The following is a 25,976-nucleotide window of genomic DNA, read 5'->3' on the forward strand; positions in this document are numbered from 1 at the left end:
CAGTGTGAGGCTAACGTTTCTTGTTGATTTTCCAGTATAATCCTTGAAAAAAGAGGCAAGTTGGAAATACAATTTTCATCATTTTTGGACCTACATAGGAACTTTTATCAGTACTTCCCATAAGAGAATCCTTCTGTTCTTTAAGGAGCTTTACCTATGGTTTCTAGAGTTGATTTTGATACTGAAATCAAGAAATTGACTTCTAAACCTTTGGCTTTTTCTATATTTTTTTGTTCCTTTGAGTTATAGTCAGTCTTGCCACTGAGAAGTACTGCTTATATGTGGACAATGTGCTTATATTACAAGTGCTTCTAAAATACGTGATAAGGTTGAAACATATGTGTGTCGGACTTTGTTTCTTAAGGTTTGATAGGTAAACAAGAACTGAGAATATTGAAGTACCTTTTCTAATGTACGACAACTGCTTCCAAAGTTTCATGGTTTTGTCAAATGCGTCTTTTCATTTTTTTAATTTTTAAAATTCTTTTTAATACTAAATCTCTTTTCACCAATGTACATTTTTCTACACTAATTTATAGAAAATGGCTTTATTTTTAAGTTATTTCTAGTTTTATTATTTGTATCTTGGGAAAGGAAACTCTTTCTTCATAAATTTTAGTGTTGCCTTCTGAACTCTGTTATGGAAGTAAATAAATGGATTCAGTGGATCAATGAAGTCATTGGTTCATCTCTGGATTCATTACTCAGCTGTTATCTATTTATTTTACATAATTAAATCAACCATCTGTTGGTTGTGAGGGAGTCAAGGTTCTTGTGTTACTTTTTTCATAAGAAATAAAGGGAATTTTTCTGTCAGACTAATTTTGGGTAATTGTAAATTTTTTTTTCTCCTAAAATCACCAAGAAAACTTGCTTTTTCATTTAAAACATTGTAGCAGCATAGCTGTTTATTTTTAGTGATTCATGATATATTCCTATCACTGAAAATGTCTTTAGAGCAGAAAAAACAATAAAAAGTTGAAACTTCTTGAAACTTTTCATTGAAAACCTTAAATACAGTTGGTTAAGACAAGTGTTTATCTTTTGAACTATGGTCCCTAATACAGATTTTGCTGTGGGGAAGGAGAGAAATAAGAAAATCCATAAATATCTTAGTCTTTTTGAATATTTGAATCACATTTTCCATTTATTTTAGTAGTATTAGAATGTAGCCAAAGCTTTTGTTTGGATTGAACAGATACAGTTGCTTTTATGCAACAGAGGCAAGATACGGGGAATCATCTGTATTACCTGGCTGTGGGTATTGGATGTGTGAAACTGAGAGTGTAAGCAAGGTCGTTGAAGAAGTGGTGCACACAGAAGCCTGCATCCCGGGAAATCTTGGCCTGAGTGAAGTTGCTGGTGAGTCACTGCCAGTCCTAGCAGTTGAGAAGCACAGGAAGGTTATTGTATCCTGCCACTGCCGGGTGTCAACAGTGAGTCATGGATACTTCTGCTGCAAGGAGAATGATGCAAATAGATTTTGAGGGTTAAATTCTTCCTCAAATTATCAAATGTTCCAGTAAGGCTATCAGACTGTCTTCTGGGAAAATTAAGGTATGTTGAGTGTCTAGGTGCCATTATGCCTAAGTGTTACTTCATTATTATATCAGTAATAAACAGATTTGTTTCAAGGAAATTTTTTATTTTTCAGAGGAGAACTTGGAAAGAAATCTCATATTAACAACAGCCTTGAACTATTGTATTTACTTTAAAATAGATGCTAGAGATTGTTGTAGAGTTGTACTACTTATGTCCGTGTGACCGTAGTGCAACTTTTTCAGGATACAGTAAAATATTCTGATGATCTGTATGACAATACCTTCCCCTTTTTTGAGGGGAAGAAACATTTCCAAGGGGAGGCTAATTACCACAGCAAGGCATGTAGACAAATAAAACATCTTGCTAGATTAAATGATGTAGCCAAGAGAAGAGCAAACAAACTTTGGGACTCAAAACCTCTTTTTTATGGGAGGAAGAGGGACAGGAGTCGCAACTTTCAAGTTGAGAACAGACTGAGAAATTTTGCACTGAGTAATGTTACTCAGTTTCAGTAGAAAAAGTTCTGACTGGTAGCTGTAGATAAGGTGGGGGATATTATGGAGAGTGTTCATTACAGTAGCTAGCTCCTGTGAGATAGAATTGTCTGTGGGAGAGTGAGGAGATAGCTGTGGGCGTGACGTGGGAAAAAATATAATATGCAGTAAACCAATAATGAATTGTAAAAATCAGACTAGATTAAATAGTTTTTGCATACTTAATCGAGATTAATTCACTGAATTTGTTATTTGCTTCTATATAGTGTGAATGTTTTAACACAAAACCAGCAAAGTCTGAAGAAAGGCTAGTGTGCTGAAAGCTAGTTTTTGTTTATCAGCTGATAGAGTTACCACCTTTCCATACAAATCTTGTGCTCAGACCTTTAGACCATGACAATGGTGATGCTTTCATGAAAGCGTTTATTCATTCATTATTTATTGCTCTCTATCTTTTTCTGCTTTAACAGTTTGATTCACTGCTTACATTGTCGTTGTGTTTAAGGGTTGGTGCTGTATTATTCTGGTTGTTATACCAGCACATACATCAAAATGACAGTTGCTGCCTGAAGGATTGCAATGGTGGGAAAATGATATGATGGTGATTGTTGACTAATAGGAATGTGATTGTGTCATTTGCTTAGCTGTTCTCCAGAGCTTTTTTTAAAAAAATATTTTATTTTAATCTTGACTAAGGAAAGGTTACATTTGTATGCTTTTAATTCCCTGTTATATATCCCATTCTTCTGACAGTATCTGCGGTTTGAGTTTATAAATCACTCTTTGCTAGTTGAAGTAGCAATTTATTTTTTTTAAAAAGCTTTTGTCACCTATTCTGCATAATATACCATTTGAAACCATTTAACAATTGGCTATTTTTTCGATTGCTATCACTTAAATTAAAACAATTAAATTGCCACTGGTTTTTTTTTTTCTTGAATTGTTCATGATAGATTAACCAAGAGAGGCTGCTCTGTCCTTTCTGTGTGAAACTAATCAAATAATGGGTTTATTTTTAGAGAAGTACATCACGTTACTGGGTATCCTTTTATTCAATGTTGTATATCAGGATTTTTAATGAGGTTTTTCTCAGAAAACAAAATCATAATAAAAAAAGGAACAAGTTACTAACTGTGACCAAAAAACCCCACCCCCAAAACCATGCCTGCATTGGAAAGCTGATCTTTAAAAGTGGCTTTCATTTTGTGATGTAGGGATGCAGATGAGTTAAAAAGAATGATATGACTAAGGTGCGTAATCTATGAAATTTAAAGTACAGACATAAGAGGTGTTCTTTTGTGAAAATCGGATAAATTGAAATAAATGTTAAAAAAAGATAAAATTGTAGAAATCTTTTGTGTGCATAGCTAGAAACAGACACAAAATTGGAGGCGAGATGGATTTCTGCTTTCCATTTGTTGGCCTAGTGTGTAGTTCCTGTTTTTCTGACAATGAGATTCTGGGGATTTTATCCTAGACACCAAAGTGAAATTTTCCAGGTTCAGCACTGCCTCCTCTACAACGTTACCCCTTCTGGAAACTGAGGAGAGAAACGTGCTTTCTGAGGAAGGATTTTTCCATCCAGCTTCATTGCCTACCTCTCTGTAATAGCTAGGGACTAACCAGAAGTTAATCCTAAAAGTATATAGATTTGCTTTTCGCCTTCCTGTCAGTTGGAGTTTGACACTAATGCCAGCTATTATATATGCAGTTATTAGTTTATGAAGATATTCTAAAAATTTTTGTTTGGGGATACAGATGTAAACAGCAATCAGTTAGTCTGTGGCAGAACAAGGTGACAAATAGATGTCTGCTTTCAACAGCAAAGTGCATGGAGTAAACCAAAGGTAGTTCTCTAATATCTTGTTCTCCAAGAAGAGTGTGTTTGTAAAGAAAAGCTTCTAAAAAGAACAAAATAAACCCCAGTTTTCCCCCAGCACCAGTACCACCAGCCCTGAAGGTTTAGATACATATCTGGTCAGTGCTCGTTAGTCAGAAATAGCTATTGCAAATTATACGTATGGACTCCAGCTGCATTAATGGTACTATGAGGAAATCTGAGGTTTGTCCTACTAGGTTAGGACAAGTTTATCCTAGCGGGTTAGGTTAGGTGGCTTGGGGTCTGATCAGAGGGGAGAAATACATAGGAATCTTCAAGAATTTGGGGCACTTCATTTCGATTCTGACTTTGTAAATCGCCTGCCGACAACGTCCATAGCAAAAGTATCTCAAAGCAGTGTTACCAACAGACTGTTTTAATGACGAGTAAAACATATGTTAATGTTAGGTGAAATCTAAAAGGAATGCAAGGGTTATGAAATTTAGGATAGTGGGGTGGTATGTTAGTAATACGTCCAGGGTTTCTGTGTTGATTAGGTTTACAAGTCTTCTATCTAGTAAAGATCATCTAGGCATCTGTTTGAGTGAAAAAAGAGATAAACTCTGCTGCATTTAACTTTTATTTAACTCTGTTTCCTGACTAATGAGTAATGTCTACAAAAGCTATGAGAAAGTGGTGTGGGGAAAGGGGGGGGCATATGGGGTTATTTCTCAGGGAAAGCACAGCAAGTTGTTCTGAAGTGTGCCTTAAGCTTTGCATTTAAACCAATATCACCACTGGCCCTTCAGCCTTGCTCTGAGACGGATTAGATAGAGGGAGTCCCTTCCCTAATTCTTTGTAGGTCGAGAACATGCCCGACAGATGAGGAGACTTTGGGGGTTCAGAAGCCACCTTGTTCTGTTTCCCTGAAATAAAACACATAACACTAGACAAATCAGCTTTCCAGTTTTTCAACGCTACAAGCCGCCCCCCCGCCTTTTTTTAAAAAAGTTTGGAATTAACAGACTCGTATAAAACATGTAGCTCTGAGATTAATATCTGTGTTCAGACACTTGTGCCATGCTTAAGCTCTTGTTAGAGTTGGTTGATTGGTTCCTTGAACTCACAACAGGGAATTCCATTTTCCTTTCTGTCTTGACAGTTGTTCATGCAGATGTATCAACAGATTGAGATGCTTCTCTGAATAGTTTTTAAATGCAGAGCACTTGGTTATAAGATGATTTGCATAAATACACTTGAACCAGAACCAAAAGACAGTATTGTACAGCATTTCTATCCATTTTATCTCTGTTTTTGGAAATCTGTTATGTATTCTCAGTTTGGTATATGAAGAAGCAAGGAAGTTCAATCATTGCTCTGCAGGAACCTCAACAGCAGGACATACTGCTTGAATGACCATGTAGTAATGATTGATTGATTAAGTAGTTCCTGAAAAGATTTATTAAGAGCCAGTATTCATTCAGCGAGAGATTTATCCTAAATGATTTTACCAACACGTCTATACCAACTGTCCATTTTGATCCATGGGCAACACAAGACTATTCTGTTAGATAATTTTATATTTATTACAATGAACTAAGATCTCCTTTATGTTCTTCTATCTATTCACTTGCTTCCTAGAGTGAGGTGCAAGGTTAGACAGGACAGTATTAAAGCTTTTCACTGACAAAAGTAGCTCTAGCTGTCAGTCCTATTGCAGATACCCATTTGAGCTTGTCTGATTCACGTTCTGATCAGATGCATTTCTGATGCATACTAAGACCCAACTTACTGCACCTGATGGCTTGAGTGTTGGGTGACTGAGCACTGCTGTCAGAGGGAGTTGCCTCTTGCTTTGAAAATTCTCATACCTAGCAGGAAGATGTCTGCGGGGAAGAACCACTCTTCTGAATGGAAAAACTTTTCTGTTTAGGTATTTTCATTACATTATAGGATCCAGTAAAGATTTTCATAATGAAAATCCTTGACTGTACTTCCAAAGCAGCATGTGAGCCTGGCGTCTATCAGAATCATGGTACATGTAGCAGAAATTTGAATGCTTCCTATTCAGGTAGGTTGTGCTACGCCTCCTCATTTCCAGAGCTATCCAAGTTCCTCTTCATGCTTTCATGTCGCTTATTTCTTGGACTCCCTCAAGGGGATATTGTGTTGCCTCTGAAAGGTCACAGGAAGCTCCTTTAAAACTTAGTGTAATATGCTGTGTTCTGCTTTGCCATCAAAGGTGCTGCTGTCATTCCAGCAAGAGGGTAAATGCCAGAACATTTTGATCAGAGGTTTTTTTATATGTTCTTTCACAGGGACAATGATTACTGCAGCCATATTCTAAATTTATCCTGAAATTCCAGCAACGCATTTGATCTGCCTGTCTTCCCAAAACTGTACTCAGCATAAGAGACTTGATGTATCCAGACAAAAAACCCCCACGTTTTTAAGTCTGTTCCTTTGTGAGCGTAGCCAAGATTTCATGGGAAAGAGCTGAGAAGATAACATGTATCATGTCAAAAAGTCACAAGTTTGAAAAGGCTTAGTTGAGTCTCACTGATGGTTACTGCTACTGTAAATTTTGTTAAAAATGGATTTCTATTTTCTTCCTCATTGCATTTCAAAGAAAATGAGAAAAGTTATGAAGATGGAAGGGATGCATATCTTCCATTTGGCAAGAACTTGACTTGCTTGTGAGAACTTCAAGCCCTAATATTGCAAGATAGACTTAAAATGATTGCTGCCATCCTGACTGACTGCTGTGCATTGATAACTATAAAAAAGCCCATACTTCTTTCTTCAAGAAGGGGCAATGAATGAGGGTGGGTTTTTTTCTGTATATAGCAGTGCACAAATTATAGTCCTCTACAATGGCTGATGATGTATCTGGGTACTGCTCTTGTTTCAGCTATCATTTTAGTCCTTTTGGATTTTGGGCCAATTGAGTATAAAAGTCTGCAGTTTTTCCTTATTGTGGCTTAAAACAAGAAAACCACGTGCAAATGCTTTTCCAGGAAACTTGTTTTACTTTTCCTGAAGAATTGATGACATGGCAAATGTGAGAAGATGCAGTGCTTACAATTTTATATGGGATAGTAAACAGCGAGGAAGGCATATTGGAGAGAGTAAAGCAAGAATCAAAGTATTACCATGACATAGCCAAATTTGTCCCGTCGTCATGTGAAACAGTGGTATGAGGTGTTGGGCATACAGGGCCTCTGCACTCTGTAGTCATCTCCCTAAGATAACTTTTGCCTTGCGAGGTTGCCATCTACTCAGCGTAAGGAAAATAATAAGCAAGCTGGCAAAGCCTTATTCTACATGTGGTCTGTGCAGCTGAGAGACAGCTGCTAGTTTTTGCTGTTGGTGTTCTCCCTATCTTGGTTGAACTTGTGCAAAGACTCCATTGGCAAGAATTTTCTATGTGTCAGAGTACAGCCACGTGTTGTTTATGAGATCCTGAATGTCACATGTTCTATTATTTGATGGGCTCAAGTCCTTTGTGCATTTTTCTCACATTTATGGCCATATGTGGTCATCTGATGCTTTTATTGCTCGAGAAAATGTCTTTAAAAAGCCAACAAACAAAACCCCAGTAAAGTTCAGTGTTTGCAGATTGCTGGTGAGCCGCTGTCCAAGTCTTTTAGTTCAGTCTGATGGGGCTAGCAAATATTTCATTTCTTCAGCTGAGCAGCCAAATATTGGGCTCTTGATATCTTATCTGGACAGTAACTCAAGTTCTTGAGGCACAGGTTTGGAAAGAACACTCACCTTTGTGGTCATCAATCCATAGTCTTTGAGCATTGGGTAGCTCATGAGATCTTCCACTGTTGTTTGCAGGTGAAGGATGCCACTATGCTGCATTTTGGATTGACAGGGAGAACAAAGTATTGTATTGTTCTGGGCAAGCAGAAGTTGAAAAACTTACAGTTTTATATTAAATCTAAGTCTTTGAAATATTATCAATTTATGTATCACAGTCTACCTTGTAATTTTCTTCAGTTCTCAGCAGCCACAAGCTTGAAGTATTCAAAAAGCTTTAAAGATCAGGCCTACTCCATATTTTGTACCCTTACGTGAGAGGTGTAGGGTTTATGCATACAGATGAGGTTATTCAAAATATTTCAGTCAAAATATTCTTGTGGGACCCATGCATGTATGCATTAAGATTTATACTGTAATCTCTCCAAACCAACTGGTAGAGAAGAAAGTTTAAATTGGGGGAGTGGGGAGGTTGCCAAGGGGAGGGTGATGTGGATAAAGCAGTCAACAGCTTTCTTTAGCATTGATTTTTCTTATAATACTCTTTCATTATAAATCATCAGCTATTTTACCTTTTTAGAGTATAGTATTGATGTATGCCCATATCTTGAAAAATACTAAACACAAGATCAAAGGTTGTGTAGCAGAGCACCTTTTATCTTGGGATTGATTCCTTGCATCAGCTAATGGAAAGATATATTTGCTGACCTCCCTAATAGAGGTGACTAATAAGAATGTTTTTTTGCAGAAAAGCAAATTAAAAAAAAATCCTAATCTATTAACAAAATGAGTCATGTTTCATATAGATGCTATTAATTTGAAAATATTAGACATCTATACACATGTAAATGTTAAAATTCTCCTTCCCTTAAGTACCATAATTTCTAATTACTTTCATGGGATGAGAGGTTCACAAAAACTGAATTTGACATTTAAGCACCTATTCCATGGATGCAACATTTAGAAGTAATCTATACAGTGGATGAAATTGGGTGTGTTGTATATACATGCAAAATGGCATAAGATTGAATTCTACGAGTTTTATCAAGGCTAGCCCAAATATAGTTCAGTCTGATGTTTTTGTGTTGGCTTTTTTCTTTTTTTTTTTTTTTTTTAACAGAAAAGGATCCATTTTATCAACAGTTTGTGACAAAAGAAACTTGTACTTGCCAGACAGGGGAGACAGAAACCGTAAAGAATTATGATACTGCATTGTATGAAATTGCATATGTGCAAGGACTCTTGTTTCTTTAGCGGCATAAGAACAAATAATCAAAGCTCAAATTTGTATATAAATAAAACATGATATCTTAGTAGTGAAATGCTAACCCAATTTGGACAGCCTAATGGGAAATAGAGGTTAAAATCAGTATGGAAATTGTTGATTCCTATGAGAAATTCTAAACATCCCTAATCCCAAAGTGCCTGTTCTGAAGAAAGATGAGGGGAACTTAAAAGAATCCAGTTTCTGCGCTCCAGGATCATAGCATCCTGACACTCAAAGTGTGTGAAATGTAGATGCTAGGAAGATTTGCATGAGAAAAAGCTTTTGAAACACGCTACTTATGTAGATGTACCTTTGGAAATTTAAACATGTGGTAGCTGGGACTAACTGGTATGACTTTAGAAATAATTTTCCTTTGAATTCTGTTGCCTACTAGACCATTTCTGGTATATGCTACAGAGCTCAAATTCCATTAGGAAGCCAGAGAACTGTCAGAATTATATTCACAGTTCAAAAACTGATAAATAAGCTGATGTTTTTCAGAAGTTTACTAGGTTTGCCTATGCTTAATCAGACTTTTTATTCTTATCAAGCAGGTATGTGCACAAATTTCTTCAGAAGTTGTTTTTACTGTGCATCAGGTATTCTATAGAAATTGCTCATATACACGCTTTATTAATTGAAAATAGAAATGACTTACCCTTTTTCTTTGTACGATAACCTGCTTAATTTTTACCATAGGTAAAATCTTTCAGGTGGTCATTACCACTGAATAACTGGTGTACTGCATTTATTCTGTTTTACCTTGCAGCCTTTTTTATGGATGTACCTGTACACTTAGTATGAGATGATTGCATTGCAGTTTTGCTTCTTCTGTGGCTACAGGTTTATTATGTTGTTTCTGCTCTGCTAACTTTAGGAGTTTAAATTCAGTCCTGCTGGTTTGTTTGTGGGGGTTTTTTGGTACAGTCGAGGTGAAGGAATTAGGCTGCTGCACACTGCCCCCTTAAACCAAATGAGTCATTTTGTGTGAGTCTAGTTCAGCTGACAAATGTATTACTGACAACTTAAGCTCTTTGTCTATAGCAGTTTTTTACCATCTTGCCCTTTTGCTGTCTCAGAGATAATGCAATGTATGGTTGTCTTTAAAATACAAGTCTCTTTCTTTGACTCTCACAAATTAAATCCTATTAAAATCATAGCTGTATTTTGTATCTAAGCTAAACATTATAAAAATCACCATTCATTTCCATTTAAATAAGGGTTTTAAAGCCCCTGATCTGTCTTACAGGGCATATGTAGCATTTCTGGAATCAGCAAGTTCTGTTTCATCACAGCCCTGCTGGACACCTGACATTAGCCCTTTTTTCGGTTTCTTTGCGTGGGCTGCAGATGAATGTCAGCAGGGACTCCCTCAGACAGCCAGGCCTTTGCTTCTTCGGTGCATTCAGCAGAATCTATTTCCCAGAAACGCCGCCAAAATGTTAACTCTTTGAGAATGGGAGAGAATGATTTCCCATAGTGACCAAATCCTATTCTAGCATTTGGCATGTGATTTCTTTTGAGCTGAATGTGGTCCGTCGTCTTACAAGTGTTTGAAAGGCTTTAGTTGTAAAGAACGTGTGTATGAGAGGAATCGTCATAAAGCAAAAGTTTGTGATTGCGCATGCGGATTTGCTGGCAAGAAAAGCACCTTCAAGTTCTGTCCTTTTCTAGTGATGTATGTTTGAGGGTAGGCCTTACTGAATTGTCCTTCTGAAATAAAATACGTCGTAATTATTGTATCTTTTCTTTCCAGAGTAGTAGCATTGTAGTCATGATGATCTAAAGACAAAAGTAAGGCAGTGTTTGTAGGTACTACATCTATTTCAGACCTGGAAGGACTTTTGTAGCTGAAAGCTTGTTGCTTTTTCCCAGCTGTAAAAAATAGTTGGCTGAATAAGAGCTTAGCTGTAAACTGGCATCTTTAGAAACCTAGTTGTTGGTCAATTAACAAATTACGTCTGTCTTTTTTTTTTCTTTATCCCTAGGTTGAATCCTGAAAAATAAATACAGAAATATGTGATATGTAATAAAAAACACAAACCTGTCCTATGTCTTTCCAAGCACTTACTGTTTTCTACATGAAGAACAGCTTGATCACTGAGCAGATTTGCAGAAAACTGCCGAATACATGGACTTCATAAAGTTGTCATTCAGTACAGGATGTACTGGCATTGTGGGTTAACAGTAGAAGTAATCAGGAAATTTTTAGTAGCTAAGTTTGTCAATATTTTTATAAGAATTTTTTATTGAATCTGCAGATTTCAGCAAAACTTTTGTTAGGAAAAAATTTCTTCCCTGTGGGGTGGAATTTCTGATTAAAAATTAGAGAAGAGTGAGATCGACCCCTGAGCAGGAAATACGAGTTGGTCAGAGATGCTCTTGGCTAATTCAGACAAAGACCTTGAGCCAAGATTAATCTTCCCTTTATGACACCGGGATGTGAGAGATGTAAGTTTAAATTCTGAAGTCAATCAATATTCAGATATTTGTACAAAGCAGGATCTCTCTCAGTCCCTCTGTAAGAATATCTTGTTGGAGATCCACCCAAGAACAGCGTATTGCCTACTGGCTATAGCCTCATTTGGGATGTGTGAAGATGATGAGTAAGATCTTGAACCTTTATCTCCCAGGTTGAAGCTTTTCTAACACACACCACTAAGTATTCTAGTAGGACCTCTCTTTTTCTCCCTGTCTTTTGCATCACCCCATATTCTCTTGCTCGTGAATATGAGACTTCAGTGTTCTCCTAGTGTAAGAGCAGAATTTTTAAGTTGTTCAGTTTTGCAGAATGTAACAATTCTTCCCACCTCATTGTGACACATTTCTGTGACAGTGTCATACAATTGCATGTTATGTTTTCCCTTGTTGCTGGGAAAGACTAGGTTCTTCTCTTCCTTTTTGCTGATTGTTGACAGGCATCTCTTGAATGTACTGAATTTTTTCTTTGTATTCCAAAAATTAATTTCCCAGGTTAACCTACTTAGAATTTAAATCCAGGAGATTAAGGAGAACTTTACTACAGAAATGTTTAGTGCCTAGGTGCCTCGCCTGTGTTGTGGAACCCACTGTTCTAATTTAGGCATTTAGACTTCTTGAGTAAAGTATGGGATGAGTTATGTATCTGATCACAGTAGTTACAAAGACAACGTCTGCAGTGTGAATAGCCTAAATCAGGCAACCAAAAACAAACCGACAAATGTGTATTGGAATCTTAAACACCATAGCTTGGTAGGTCGAGCTCTGTCTTGCAAAGATGAGTGTGGAAATCTTTTCTTTAAAAAGCATGTCACAATGTAATCCTTTCTTTCAAAATCATGCTAGTAGCAATGGCTGCCTCCTTTTGGCCTAAAATGTAGGGTTAAAATACAGGTCTTGGCTGTAGAGTATCAATTAAATTCCTTTTTCTGTCTTTCATATGTTGAAATGCACATCCCCCACTTCCTTTGGAATGGTAAGATGATAAACATTTAAGTTAATTGGAAGTATTGCTATTCAGGTCTTTCTGTTCTTATGTCTTCTACCAATTAGAATAAGAAGCTGTGCTCTCTTTAGTATTTCTGTCAAGCCTACTGAATCTTTAAATATTTCATGCAAAATAGAAAAGCTTCAACAGGGAGAGATGAAAAGAGCTGCCTTCAGCAAGGTTCCCAAGCTCACCAGTATAGCGATAGGTACATTGCATTATCCTGGGACTGCAACAACAGGACTGCTTTGTGAACCAAATACAAGGAACGTCTGTATCGTTGGCTGTAGTCGTACTGGAGGTTGGAAACTCATCTAACCAATCTGCCAAGGTGTGGGAAATGTGAATTTGAATCGTGTTAGGTGGAGTCGAAGATTGAATCATGTTTTGCTAATTACAGATGTAAATTTTGTGCTGTTGGATGAAAGGCAAACTCTGTCCCTGCGTAGAGCCTGGTTAACAAACTTTAAGTTGCCCCTTGTAAGTAATACAGGTAGAGGAACACCTGGCATGAGATTATGTTTGCACCTTGCCCTTTTAAGATTTACATTTGAGGTGGGCCTTAAGGGGCTTAGATCTGCCAAAAGAAATGTACTTTGGGCATAACCAGCAAGAGACTTACTAGAGAACTGTGCTCACAAAAATATCTTGGTGATTTGTAGGTATAGATATAATTTGTAGTGAGGCTTAAAGACCAATTTTCATTACTTTGAAAACCAGGGAATCCTCAAGGTCTGAGCAATAAGCTTCAAGCAAAGTACAGGTTCAGCATAATTGCTTTGACTTTAATTATGTTACCTTTATTAAACTATTTAAGAAAAGCATGATTGGTACTTATTCAGCAGAGTGACATAACCAAGCTCAGTGGTATTAAAAGTATTTTTACATGTTTATTTCTAGATAGGACAATTTCAACAGTATTTTTCAAGTTTGATTGAGGTCTCTAGTCAGGTCCTGGAAATAGGATTAAGAACCAGTGGCTAGTGTCGCATGAACTTGGGAAATGTTTTGCCTTTCTGGGATAGTCACTGATTTAAAAGGGAAGTCCAAGAAATAGTGAGAAGCTGATATGATTTGCCATGTCCTTCAGAGGGAAAAGGATGTTTTCTTAGAAATTATATAGAAGACAAGCTATGTTAACTGAAAAAGTAGTTCATTTATGGTGCCAGCTAATAAAGGGTATTGTTCTGTTATTCTGAAAATCATAAAAAATTTTTGGAAAGCAGATAAAAGAACCCATTTTGCATACATCATGCACATTGGAAAGGAGTGGGTGTCAGAAGCATAGAATAATTTTCGATGGTGTATTTTCCAGTTACCTTGCACATAATGAAGTTTGTTCTCAGCTGAGCAGTTCAGAGAACAGTGATAGTAATTCATAAACTCAGTGCTAACCCTTCTCTTGCCCCACCTCTTCATTTTTTCTGGGAAACTGAATTCAAGGCAGTTGCTGACCATTTTTGTTGGGTGTTCCAAACACTCTTGTCCTTACTTAACAGACTGTTTAATAAATACTGTTTGTAACTGGTATTATTTTTTTTTCACATCGCGTTTCTGAATCATATAATAGATTCCAGTTCTTTGACCCAAAACTTGCACAGAGGCTTTTCCAGCATTGGGGGAGATAATTTCTGTGGGTCTGAGACACAGTTTTTGCCTATGTAACCTGAAATGAGATTTCACAGCAGATCAAATGGTAAAAATGCAGAAGTTTGGTTGTGGTGATTTAGTCCATTGATGTTTATAAATAACCCAAGTTTGATTCTGAGACAACACTGAGTAGAGGAAGTAATTTCATTTAGTAGATGATGTGGTTATTCAGAAGAAGCTCTTTTCTCGCCTGGGAGAAAGGAAATGCTGAAGTGGCAGTATGTGGAGAGGCAGGTGGAAGCATATGGGAATTTGTTTGTTAGCTGGAGGAACAACACACAGCTGGGCTGTGGATAAGTAGGACTTCTCAAATGCAAATGAAATTAACTCGTGTGGAATTGTAAAGTTATATCTAGTGATGTTATTGTTTAAGCTTAATGAAATTTAAGGATATTCTTTCACTAGTGCTGTTGTAGTCCTACTGACTTTACTAGTGCTGTATAGGTACAGATGAGGCAAACCTTTTCATGAGTGCAGTAGGTTTTCTCTTACAGCTTGGTCAACGTACATTAATTGAACAGATGTAGTTTTGATTGTCTGCCTGCACGCTGGTGTCTGCTCTTGTGAGACACTACCTGGAGTACTGCGTCCAGCTCTGGGGTCCCCAGTACCAGAAGGATGTGAAGCTGTTGGAGTGGGCCTAGAGGAGAGCCATGAAGCTGATCAGAGGGCTGGAGCACCTCTCCTGTGAAGACAGGCTGAGAGAGTTGGGGTTGTTCAGCCTGGAGAAGAGACGGCTCCAGGGAGATCTAATTGCAGCCTTCCAGTACCTGAAAGGGGCCTGCAGGAAAGATGGGGACAGACTGTTTATCAGGGAGTGTAGTGACAGGACAAGGGGTAATGGGTTTAAGCTGAAGGACGGTTGATTTAGATTAGAGATGTTAGAAAGAAATTCTTCACTGTGAGGGTGGTGAGGTACTGGAACAGGTTGCCCAGAGAAGCTGTGGATGCCCCCTCCCTGGAAGTGTTCAAGGCCAGGTTGGATGGGGCTTTGGGCAACGTGGTCTAGTGGAGGGTGTCCCTGCCCATGGCAGGGGGGTTGGAACCAGATGATCTTTAAGGTCCCTTCCAACCCAAACCATTCAATGATTCTATGATTTTTGTAATACAAAGGTAGATCCCAGGGAACAGTCCATCTGACTTGTTCATGTTCGGGCTAAATTGTAAGCAAGTCTGCCAGTCTTGAGGGAGTATCTCATCCCTGGTAATCAGATCCTTGTTCGGTGTGTTAGTACTTCTTGGTTATTGTCTTAATACTTCTGTCTTGCAGAGAAGAAAACAAATGTTTATCTAAATATGAAGTGAGGACTTTTTTCTAGGTAAACTGTGCTTCTCCTATATTATCCCATTGTTAACCCCCTGTATTCACAGTCATTGAGACAGGATTTATTGTCTTGCATAACCACAGATTACTGCTGATCATTTGATCGACTTCACAGTCCTCTTTGTAGGGTGGTAGTTTCTGTTCTGTACTACAATTCTCATGCATAAAATTGCATGATGTGACCCTTCTCCCCAGTCAGCATATATCCAGTTTTCTATACTTGTAGTTCTTCCTGACATGCTGAGGTTTCTTTTGTAAGTCAACTGGGAAATCTATGCTACGTGTAGTGTTAGTACTGAAGACCTTGGGAGCCTTCATGGCTGATTATGTTTTATTAGATTGTATGTAAATTCTAATAGGCACATGTCCCTCTGGTTTGTCAAGATAGTAATTCTAGTCTAGGACTTCTTACGCAGAATTCTTCTATAGGGTAGGCAAACATCTGGAAAAAAATATTTTAAGATCTCAGCTTACTGACAAATGCCTACTGACATTTTCCCATTTGAAATAGTGACTCACCCAAGTTGGTAGAAGTGGAAGAGTCACCCAAACAGGTGGTTTCTAGTGTTAAGCAACCTCTACCAGGCATAGGAGGGTCTTGAAATTTCTGTAGTATAATCCAGTTCCACCTCAATTCTGCTTTCAAAAAACAATGTTGGTCTGTCTGTGTTGCAATTTCCTCTTGGTTGGTAGTTCAGGAGGACTGACGTGGCTCATACTGTTCTCTTTATTTCTCCAGTGGAGGAAATCCTCTGATTTTATTTACTTATTCTTTTAGCACATGCAGATGACTATCCAGGCTCTCCAAGATGAGCTGCGGATCCAACGGGACCTGAACCAGCTGTTCCAGCAGGACAGCAGCACTAGAACCAGTGAGCCCTTTGTGGCAGAGCTGACAGAGGAAAACTTCCAACGACTTCATGCAGAGCACGAACGCCAGGCCAAGGAACTATTCCTGCTACGTAAAACCTTAGAAGAGATGGAACTGCGTATTGAGACACAGAAACAGACCTTAAATGCACGTGATGAGTCCATCAAAAAGCTGCTGGAGATGCTGCAGAGTAAAGGTCTGTCAGCAAAAGCCACTGAGGAAGATCATGAGCGAACAAGACGGTTGGCTGAGGCAGAGATGCATGTGCACCATTTGGAGAGCCTTCTTGAACAGAAGGAAAAAGAAAACAACATGTTGAGGGAGGTAAGTGACCGAGCTCTGGGTTCGTTCCAATTGTAAGCTCTTCTCTGTCTCCTCTCCATTTCACAGCTGTAAGGAAAGAATCTTTCATCTTCTCTATAAAGTGTATTTTACATTGCAAACTTGACAGAATTTGTCCTGTTGTTTTAAAACTTCTTTATGTCTTTGTTGCCTGTGCTTTCTGGGGTTTTGTGCTTTAGGCCCCACGTTTTCTATAGTCTCCATATGAAGCTCTGGAGGTGAATTGTCGCATGGACTGTAAAATTCATTCTTCCGTTCTATTTCAGTTTGAGAGAAAGCAGCTACCTGTATTTAGGAGAGAGCTGAGAGAAATCTTTGCAGGAGTAATGGATGATTGCTCTAGGGTTTCCATGGAAACAGTCGTCTTGCTGTGAAGGGTATTTGATAAAACTATTAGCTGCCCTGGATGCACAGCCAAAAAAAAGATTACTTAAAGGGGCACTGCTGCACACATAGTAACCCCTTCCCCCCATCCCTCTGAAAACAGAAAAGAAAAACCATTGGTATATCTGTATTGCACCTTAGAGGAGTACAATGGCAGGCATTCTTCACTATTAATCATTCTAAACTAATTAAAATAAAATATAGGCTACATGTCATTATCTTAGAAAAATAAAGGAAAATGAGTTGGTTTGTAGGCAATGTCATTAAGTTTCTTGATAGTTAAATGCATTTTCCTTGGCAGCCACCTTCCTAAAGTATTTTAATATTAACTTCTAAAAGACTAGTAATTCAATGTGTGTTGCATGCATACACAGGTATGTATGTATATGTGTGTATTCACTAATGATAAGATTTTCTATAAAGATAATTTTGCATACATCTGTAGATTGAATGCATGAATTGATAGTTATACTTGTATGTGTAATGTGTGTGTGTGTATCTAATGACCTGTTTTGGGCATTGCACGTCTACTTTGTGGTTCAGCATTTTTCTGAAAGCCTGACACATACGCAAGGTTTAAGCCCCCTCTCTAAGACACCAGGGAAGCAAGGTCTGGCACAAAGGTTTTTGAGATGAGTATTTGCAGCAAATAAATATTTCTTAATACCTCTTATTCATATGTTTTCTATGGCCTGACCCATTGTACTTGTGCTCTTGCAAGCATTTATATAAGAAAGCTAGAGCCCATTGCATTTCTGAGCCAGATTTAGGACAGATTTATTTTTTTAGAGCAGTAATCTCTTGAGTGTCTGGAGTGAAGATAATATTATTCCAGAGTTTCTACACTACAGTTTTTCCTTTATTTAGCAACCAATGATAATTCTGTTCCAATTCTTGTATCTATTTCAGGAAGAGTCCCAAATGGCTTCCATTTGTTTCTGCTTCAAGTCCAGCAACATAAATGAAAAGCTGGCAGGAGCTGTGTAATTTTTTTAGGAATGCAGTTAGTTTTGTTTCTGCTACTGATGAGTAGATGTTGAGAGATAAGAATTCTTGTTTCATTCACACATGCCTGGAAATCATCAATCATTTCAGTCCTAGCCTTGATAGTAAAAGTTTTCCTGGAGAAGGTAGAGATGACACTGACTTTGAAAGTGCAACTGCTGTTTATCTAACATTTTAAAATTAGTTACTCCTTGCTGCTCACCTAGCTCTAATGCATTGAGACGAGAAAGCCAGGTATGCTGTAATTTGTAGCTCAAGCCATTGATATGGTGTGAGATCCAGCCTCGAAGCTGAGCACCCTAGTAGCCCTGGAAACATGGTGCCATGTGCAGAGATGCCAAATTATCTCCTTATGGAACTGGGTCACATCAGGAAGGGTTTTCTTAGTACCTGTGTGTTTTCCTTGAGTTCTGAGCTAGACTGAGCTAACTGAACTCAGTCTTGTCTGCGTGAAACTTGGGGGTCATGCTTGGGGCTCCAGGACGCTGGAGAAAATCAGTGGATGTTGCTGAACTGTAGCTGATTGCATCTGACTTCCTGAGCACCAAGTTGCTCTGCTCTGCAGGATCTGGTTCCGAGTTGCTATCACAGTTCCACACTTGGAAGTTGTCTCTGTGCAGAACCTCTTAGATGTGTCTGCATCACCCTCCTCAGCTAATCTTTAATTATGTGTTTATCTCTATTTCGACAGTTTTAGATTATTTTAGCCCTTTGCTGCCCCAGATACTAACTATGGAATTTTTGAGCTACCTCAAAGAAATCAATCTACTTTCTTGATGGTTCTACATCTAGCATTACCAGTATCTGGAAAGGCATGCACCAGTATCTGGAAAGGCATGCTAAACTCTTCTTTAAATGCTGCTGTTAAAGGAAGCATTAGTATCTCAAAGAAATTTGTATGTGCTTGGGAGGTCAGTGTTTACGCTTCATGTTCTAACGTATTAGAAAAGCTGAGAAAAACTTTAATAGCAGTTTTGACCATCTTAGCTAAAGCAAGTTCTAAGATGTCAGAATCCACTAGTACTGTTTCTGACTTTACAGGTGTGTTAGACTTCTGGTAAAAAACTTTGCTAAAAAAAAAAAAAAGATCCGTGTATTGAAGCAAAAAAGTATCCCTCCATTTTTCAACTTTGAAGCCTACATGTAATTCAAAGTGTAATGTTGAGACTCAAGGTCATCAGATGGTTTCTTAGACAGTGCAGGTGCAGTGGCCAGCAATCTGACCTTGAAAATTAAATGTGAATTCATTGATTTCTTCAGCTATTGCTATTACTGTGTTAAAGATTGCACTAATTTCCTAAGGAAAGGGAATTCTTAAGAGATCCCAGAGTTGTGGTTCTGTTAAGATCATAACCAAGGAGTAGCTGTGCTGGTTCAGGCCAACAAACCCTTCAGTCCAGCATTCTGTTTCACATAATGGCCATATGCAGACACCCAGGAAAGGGTAAGAACAAGGCAAACATGATACTTCTCTGTAATGCTGTCCCATCTTCCCTTGTCAGCTTAGTATCCTCCATGGATCTGCCATCCAAGTACGTGGTCAGTATCTTCTTGAGCCCACGTAAACTTTTGCAGCTGTAGCGTCATTTGGTAAGTGGTTCTACATGCCTTTTCTCTGTTGCAGGAAGAACCTGCCTCCCAGTAGCTTCATTGACAGCCTGTTGTTCTTGAACTGGAAGACACAGTGAACGGGTGATCACTACCGAGACTCAGTGCCACTCACAATTTTAGATTTGTCATATGCCTTCCAAGTTCTCTCTTTTTCCAGGCTGAAAAGTTTAATGCTACTTAATTGTTCTTCATTTAGAAGATATTGCATATCTTTGATCATCTCCCAGAGTACTCAGCCTCCCATATCGAGGTTAATAAATAGATTGTCCTGTAGATAGTGAGAGGTGTCTTCTTAAGCAATTTGACTCTCTTGGGCTTTTCCCAAATATCCTGAAGTCCAGGGAACTCAAGCAGTCTTTCCATACAAGTCCGTAGGAGAGATCCTGTATCCAGCATAGGATGTATTTGACAACTCACTGATACTGTGGACAGTCTCTCATTAACACAAAATAATGAAAAATTAAATGTCGTTGAACATCTGAACCCAGACATGGATCTGGATGGCCTCACTTCAGCAGATGACAGTGTGGCTGCATCACATTCCTCTACCCTAGAAAACAAGCTTAAGCTTCATAGCTTATAAAAAGAGGGCTGCTATTTTGAATACCCCTTCTTAAGTCTTAGTGCAAATGATTCATATTATTGTTGGTATTCTAGACTTAACTTTCAGAAACAGAATTATTATCATACCAACAAGAAATACTTGACGAAATCCAGCAGCTGGACTGCAGCTTCCAGAATAGCTCCCAAGTTACATTAACTGCCACCTCATTGTTCCAGACTCACCTGTTGCAGAGTTATCAGTGATGGCAGTGACAGCACATAGCTCTAAAGATAACGAAGCTTGCTGTGCTCTTTTTGACAGCCTCCCTGTTCCCCCACCCAAAATGCTAAATGCACTGGGTAGAAACATGTTGTTCTCGGCTATATGGAGTAATAGATACACCAAATATCAGTGCGACTTATGGCAGAATATGATGTGAATTGTATCCACATCTGGTATTTTAGACACTTGGAGTACTTTGGGCAAACTATTATTCATAAGGACAGTCCAACATCATTACACCAACTTGGTTAAACCTTTCTCTTTTGAATTGTTCAATAATCTCTGTCTTTAGGAATATATGTCTGAAGAAAGAACTGAAATCATAAACTTGTAGCATCACAGTCAATAGAGAGGTAACTTCTTGAGATATTTTGGAGAAAAAAAGTTTAGGCCACACTTCTCATCTGCCTAGAAGAAAGGCTGAAAACACAGCTACGGTACTGGTTCTACCCAAGGGGAACAAAAAGAAGCTGCTCATTGTGTATTATTGTCAGATAACTGGCAAACAACTTTGGCAGTGTTGTCCTGTTTTCTTAGTCCTTCACAAGGGGTATTAGCACGAAGTTTACAACAGTAGGTAATCTGATGACCTGTTTGTCTCTGGTTTGCTACTGAGCATACATACTCTGCAAGGCAAATACGCCTTTGTTCACAGCAGTGCTATGGCATATACTAATTGGAGTCTCCAGGATATACTGACATATCACTGCATTTCCCCTGCTTAGGTGAGGATATCCTTTGATGTCTCAAATCATAAGAACTAAGGAGAGTGCATGAGGAGAAGTTCCCAAATGTATTCTCTTCTTTTCATTGGCCAGTATGCTTATTGGTATCTGCCTGATACACCTATGAAGCCGTCAATCCCATCATGCCTTGTATAACATAGATTCAGAGCCCTGATAATGGCCCTAACTATTGGCTTTTCCTGAAAAGATGCAGTAGAAGTCATGCACAGTGCTAGTTCTTCATCGTTCATAACAGATTTACCGTATAGTTATAACGAAGGATATGTAAGTCCTGCACGTGACTTGTGATGGGCTGTATGTGTCTGTCATGAATACCTTCAGCAAGAGGTCAAAATCAAGTCTCCCTTTAAGTTAAACTGTGATCTTGTAGGTATAGCATTCTCCTGGGAAAAAGGAGGGGTCGGCTCAAACTTGGAGGCTAAGCGGGTATTGAAGCTGGGGTGAGGTGTTCATTGAAATGTCAGTGCAATAGAATGGCAACACAGTTCATCATAAAGAATGAAACAGCCATGTGATTTGGTAGACAAAAATTAGACAGTTATTCCCTGAACTGTGAATCCAGGTCTGGGACAGATGGCTGACTGCAGCCTTTTATTTGGAAACAGAAAGAAGGCTCTTTAGAAGATTTCTTCAGGAGTCAGGTCTAGGTTCAAGGTTTGTATGTTACAGTGGTGTGGAACAAGGAAAGAACCAACAGCAGCTTTGCCCTTTGTGTCACAAAAACAGCGTTTTGTATTAAATTACATTTTTGTATTTTTATTTTTTTAGTAATTGAGCCCATTCAAACAAGATGGATATTTAATACAACTGCAAAGTGCAAGTGCAAAACTGAATTAAGGAGTTAGGGATGTAGCGCGTAACAAATAAAGGGTGGTTTTGTACGTAAAGCAGTCACTGAAATGGGTCATTCATAAGGGCACTCATTTACAATGAACTTAAGGAAAGAGGCTATGGCAGAAAAAGCTATTATTTCTTTTCATCTTCAGTGTTTGTTGAAATGGCAACCCCACAAAGTCCTGTTTGTGAACTGTATTACAGTTATCTAGTATGGCCTTAGTACGAGAACTGATCCCTGTTTGTAGCTATTTTGAATCGAACAGTGCTCACTTTATTCTAGGAAGTAACACTAAATTTCTTTGAGCACTCTTTATTATGTCTCCACTTAGGGTAGATTTCTGTCAGAGCAGTGAGCAGGCGCACAAGGCTGTAACATACGTATACTTGACTTAGCTTTATATTATCGAACTTGATACTGTGGTGGCCAAAGAACAGCAGCATGGGCCTTAGTGAGAAGGGATGGATGTGCCCTGTAGATGTACCATGCTCAATCAAGAGAAAAGTAGTTTGCCTTATCTGACCAGATTTTAATTAACTGTGACAAGTTTTGCAAAGAATTTCTTTTTTCATGTGTGTGTTAAAATTCTTACCCTTTTCTGCTCCAGGCTCAGAGAAGGATTTAGAAATTTTAATTGGAGCAATTAGAGTTATCTCAAAGAATACTTTTGTCCTGTTCAAAGATTTTGCAGCATAAATAGGACACACTTTTAGAGACAATCTTTGGTTTGCTGGAGTAGATAGATTCAGTAACTGGAACTCTTACTACCATCATGCTAGGAGACATCTTTCTGATGAGTTAAAAAAAATTAAGTTTCTGCTTTTGCTGCTGCTGCTTCCTTCTTTTGACATTTTAGAAGATGATAGCAGGGAGAAGTGATTTAAATCAAGATAATTTAAATAGTTATGTTGTTATTAGAATCACTTGATTTGTCTAGAAATAACTTTAAAACATATAGAGCTTTTGTAGAACAAAATTTGAGAAAATTTATTCTTTATACATTTTGCTTTTTTTAACACCATTGTAGTTTGGAGTCTCTTATGTGCCACTTTATAAAAGAATGACAGTTAAAAATGTTTAAACATATAAAATTATTTTCATCTTTCCTCATTTCAGAGGTTGGTAGCTTAATGGTTCTTAGAAAGTTGAAAACTTAGGGTGAAAAATAGCATATTTGTTTCATGTCTTTACAGACTACAAAGAAATCATAAACACCTTCTTATTCTTGTATAGCAAATTTCTGATTTTTATATAATCATTTCATATAATGCATAGGAATTAAGTGAATGGAAAAAAGCAGAACTGCAGTCATCCATCAGAGCTTTTTCTCTATATTATAGTTATGATCTCATCAAAGTGAAAGAATCCATAAAATTTCAATAGGTTTATTCATATGCTTTTTCTAGCATGGGGGCTAAAATTACAGAGTTTTACTTTTTTATTTACTATTGTATATAAAGTACTTATTTCAAACATTTTTTTTTCTGTATGAATGAGCTACTTAGTCTTCAAAGAGATCTTTTGTTTTTATTCGCACAAGACAAAACTTCAAACTAGTTCATTTTAGCACCTCCATCCCCCTTAGATGGAATTTGTAAAACTATGTGAAACAATTTAGAAATGCATTAATCAGGCTGGGGATTAGAGGTTCAAAATACATAAACTGTAATATCCTTTGATATTTTGTTATATTAGAGGATTTTCTTTTGTCAATTTTTGTTATATGATTTACTTTGTTTACAATTTACAGCTTAAGTGTACTTTCCTTGGAGATGTTAGTTATCCTGCAGTTTTCTTCAGTAGAGATGAAATTTGTGGAAATTGGTTTCTGCAAGTGTGAAACTTTGCAGTAGAAGAAAAAAATAGAAAATACTGTTAACAAGTTGGAAGCTAATTTAAGTAGAAAATACATGCTTTTGCACCTTAAATAAGAGGGAAGAAAGGAAAAATTAAGAACTAATGGCACATATGTAAACAAAGTTCTAAATTATTAAGATTTTAGCTTTTAATTGACTTTTCTCTAGCTTTTGAATTCACACTTCTGTAGTCGGATTTCAACACAATTATTTGCTACTTAAAAGTAATAGGATGGTTTGAATTGGTCTCATCTTTATCTTGCTTTTACTCTAATGTTGAAGTTTCAAGGGATTTTTCTTCTGTTTCTTGCTGATTGGAATACTCGGATGAACTGGAAACTGGTTTAATTTTCACTTTAGATGATACTTTTGTTAACAGACTTAAGTGTACTAATATCTGAGGTGTTGGTTGGATTTAGAAATCACCATCTGAATGTATTCTTAAACTTGCAAAACCCAGAGATTAATTTCTTTAGCCAGGGGTAGCTGAGCTTCAAAGCAACTGGCACCCTCCTTTCTTGATGTGTGTGCAATTTTAAGCACATCTTTCAAAGCTATGCTCTTTATTAATATGATCAATTTATTTTTCAGGGAATTATGCTGATTGTGTTTGCAAATGCAGGAAATGACAAATGTAAAAATACAGAAATAATTGGAGATATATTAATATTTCTCCATTCTGCCACCGAAAGCTAAGTACATAACCTGTATTTCACAATTATGAAGGATATCTATGCGCTGCCTTCCTTCAGCAGCCACACTTAAATCTGTGTTCTTGGGAGGTTCAGGCTGCCTGTAGCCTTTTTTTCAGGCTCTTTAGAATCGTAGGCATGTTGCCAAAATTGAGTCCTTACTATGCAGTCAGGAGGTGGGAGGTGGTGTTTTTCAGGAGTTTATATCATCCAAATCACAGTGGAATTACTTAAGACGATAGAAGTAGGACATTTCCTTTGCCAAAGTGCAAAGCATCACTGCAGACAGTGGAGATAACAGACAATTCTAAAGAAAAAGCTTAGAAGAATTTTCTATTTGGGAAAGTGCTGTGCAATGTAAAAAGCAGACACTGTTGTGTCAGCATCCCTTTAGTGACGTGCTGTTCTCCTACTGTGTATTCCCTCTATTCCATTTCCATAGGAGTAGTTGCTTTTATGTTCTCAGGTCACAGACCGTGTGTCTGCACAACTGAAAATTATCTACTATGTAATTGCATTACCAAAATTAATATATTGTTCAAAATAGACTTGGGATGTAATTTTTTTTTTTTACCTTCTTATCTTTTGTCTTCTCAGCTTCTAAAAATTGACAAGAATTTCTTTTTTTCAGAAAATACCACCCTACTCTGCGAACATACTTATAAAAATAGCTTCTCAGGAAATACGTTAGTATTTAAAGACAGACAAACCTTCTACTGGATTTTCTTGTTATTACCATTCACAGGCATCAACCTAATCAAATGTCCTTGTGCCCAATTTATGCAAAATTCTTCTTGTGGCCCTTGTCATTTCGATCCTGCTCACTTCACAGCTATTTTAGAATACTTAATCTTACAAGTTAAGTAGTGTTTCAGTATTTTGAAAAGCAGTATACAACTCTACCTTTCTCATTCAAATAATTAAACATATGGAGGAAGTTGCATATCTGACTGCCATACCAAATGTTATCTCTTCACCACGTTTATTGAAAATAGGAGTTTGTGGATGCTTTTAGGATTTTTCTTTTAGCTGTTTAAGGGGAGTGGGTGGCTAAACTGTATGTGTGGGCACATGCACAATTTGTTGTTAGGTTAACTGATATCACAGTTCATATTCTATGGGCACCAAAGTATTTTTATGTCATGTAATACTAACATTCTAACAGTATTCACATTTCTACATTTAACATTAGTGTGTGGTGTGAGGATAATATTATTTTAAGACAAATAATGATGTGGTGGGTTGACCATGGCTGGATGCCAGGTGCCCACCAGAGCTGCTCTATCACTGCCCTCCCCAGCTGGACAGGGGAGAAAATACAACGAAAGGCTCGTGAGTCAAGATGAGGACAGGGAGAGATCACTCACCAATTACTGTCAGATGAAACAGACTCGACTTGAGGATAATTAATTTAATTTATTACTCTGATTTGATTGGTAATAAGAAATAAAAACTAAATCTTAAAACACTTTTCCGTCACC

General features: G+C 37.6%; 1 protein-coding gene across 7 annotated transcripts in view; it reads left to right on the forward strand.

Moving 5' to 3' along the window:
* The window catches only part of ERC1 (ELKS/RAB6-interacting/CAST family member 1), a 297,951-nt gene that overhangs the window by 46,120 nt on the left and 225,855 nt on the right, over positions 1 to 25,976 (forward strand). For all 7 annotated transcript variants that reach the window (XM_054835847.1, XM_054835865.1, XM_054835858.1 and 4 more), the window contains exon 3: positions 16,106 to 16,522. In XM_054835847.1, coding sequence (XP_054691822.1) covers positions 16,106 to 16,522 — 417 coding nt within the window. The remainder of the gene's footprint in view (positions 1 to 16,105; positions 16,523 to 25,976) is intronic.

Source organism: Grus americana, chromosome 1, assembly GCF_028858705.1.
Source record: "Grus americana isolate bGruAme1 chromosome 1, bGruAme1.mat, whole genome shotgun sequence".
NCBI classification, from domain to species: Eukaryota; Metazoa; Chordata; class Aves; order Gruiformes; family Gruidae; genus Grus; species Grus americana.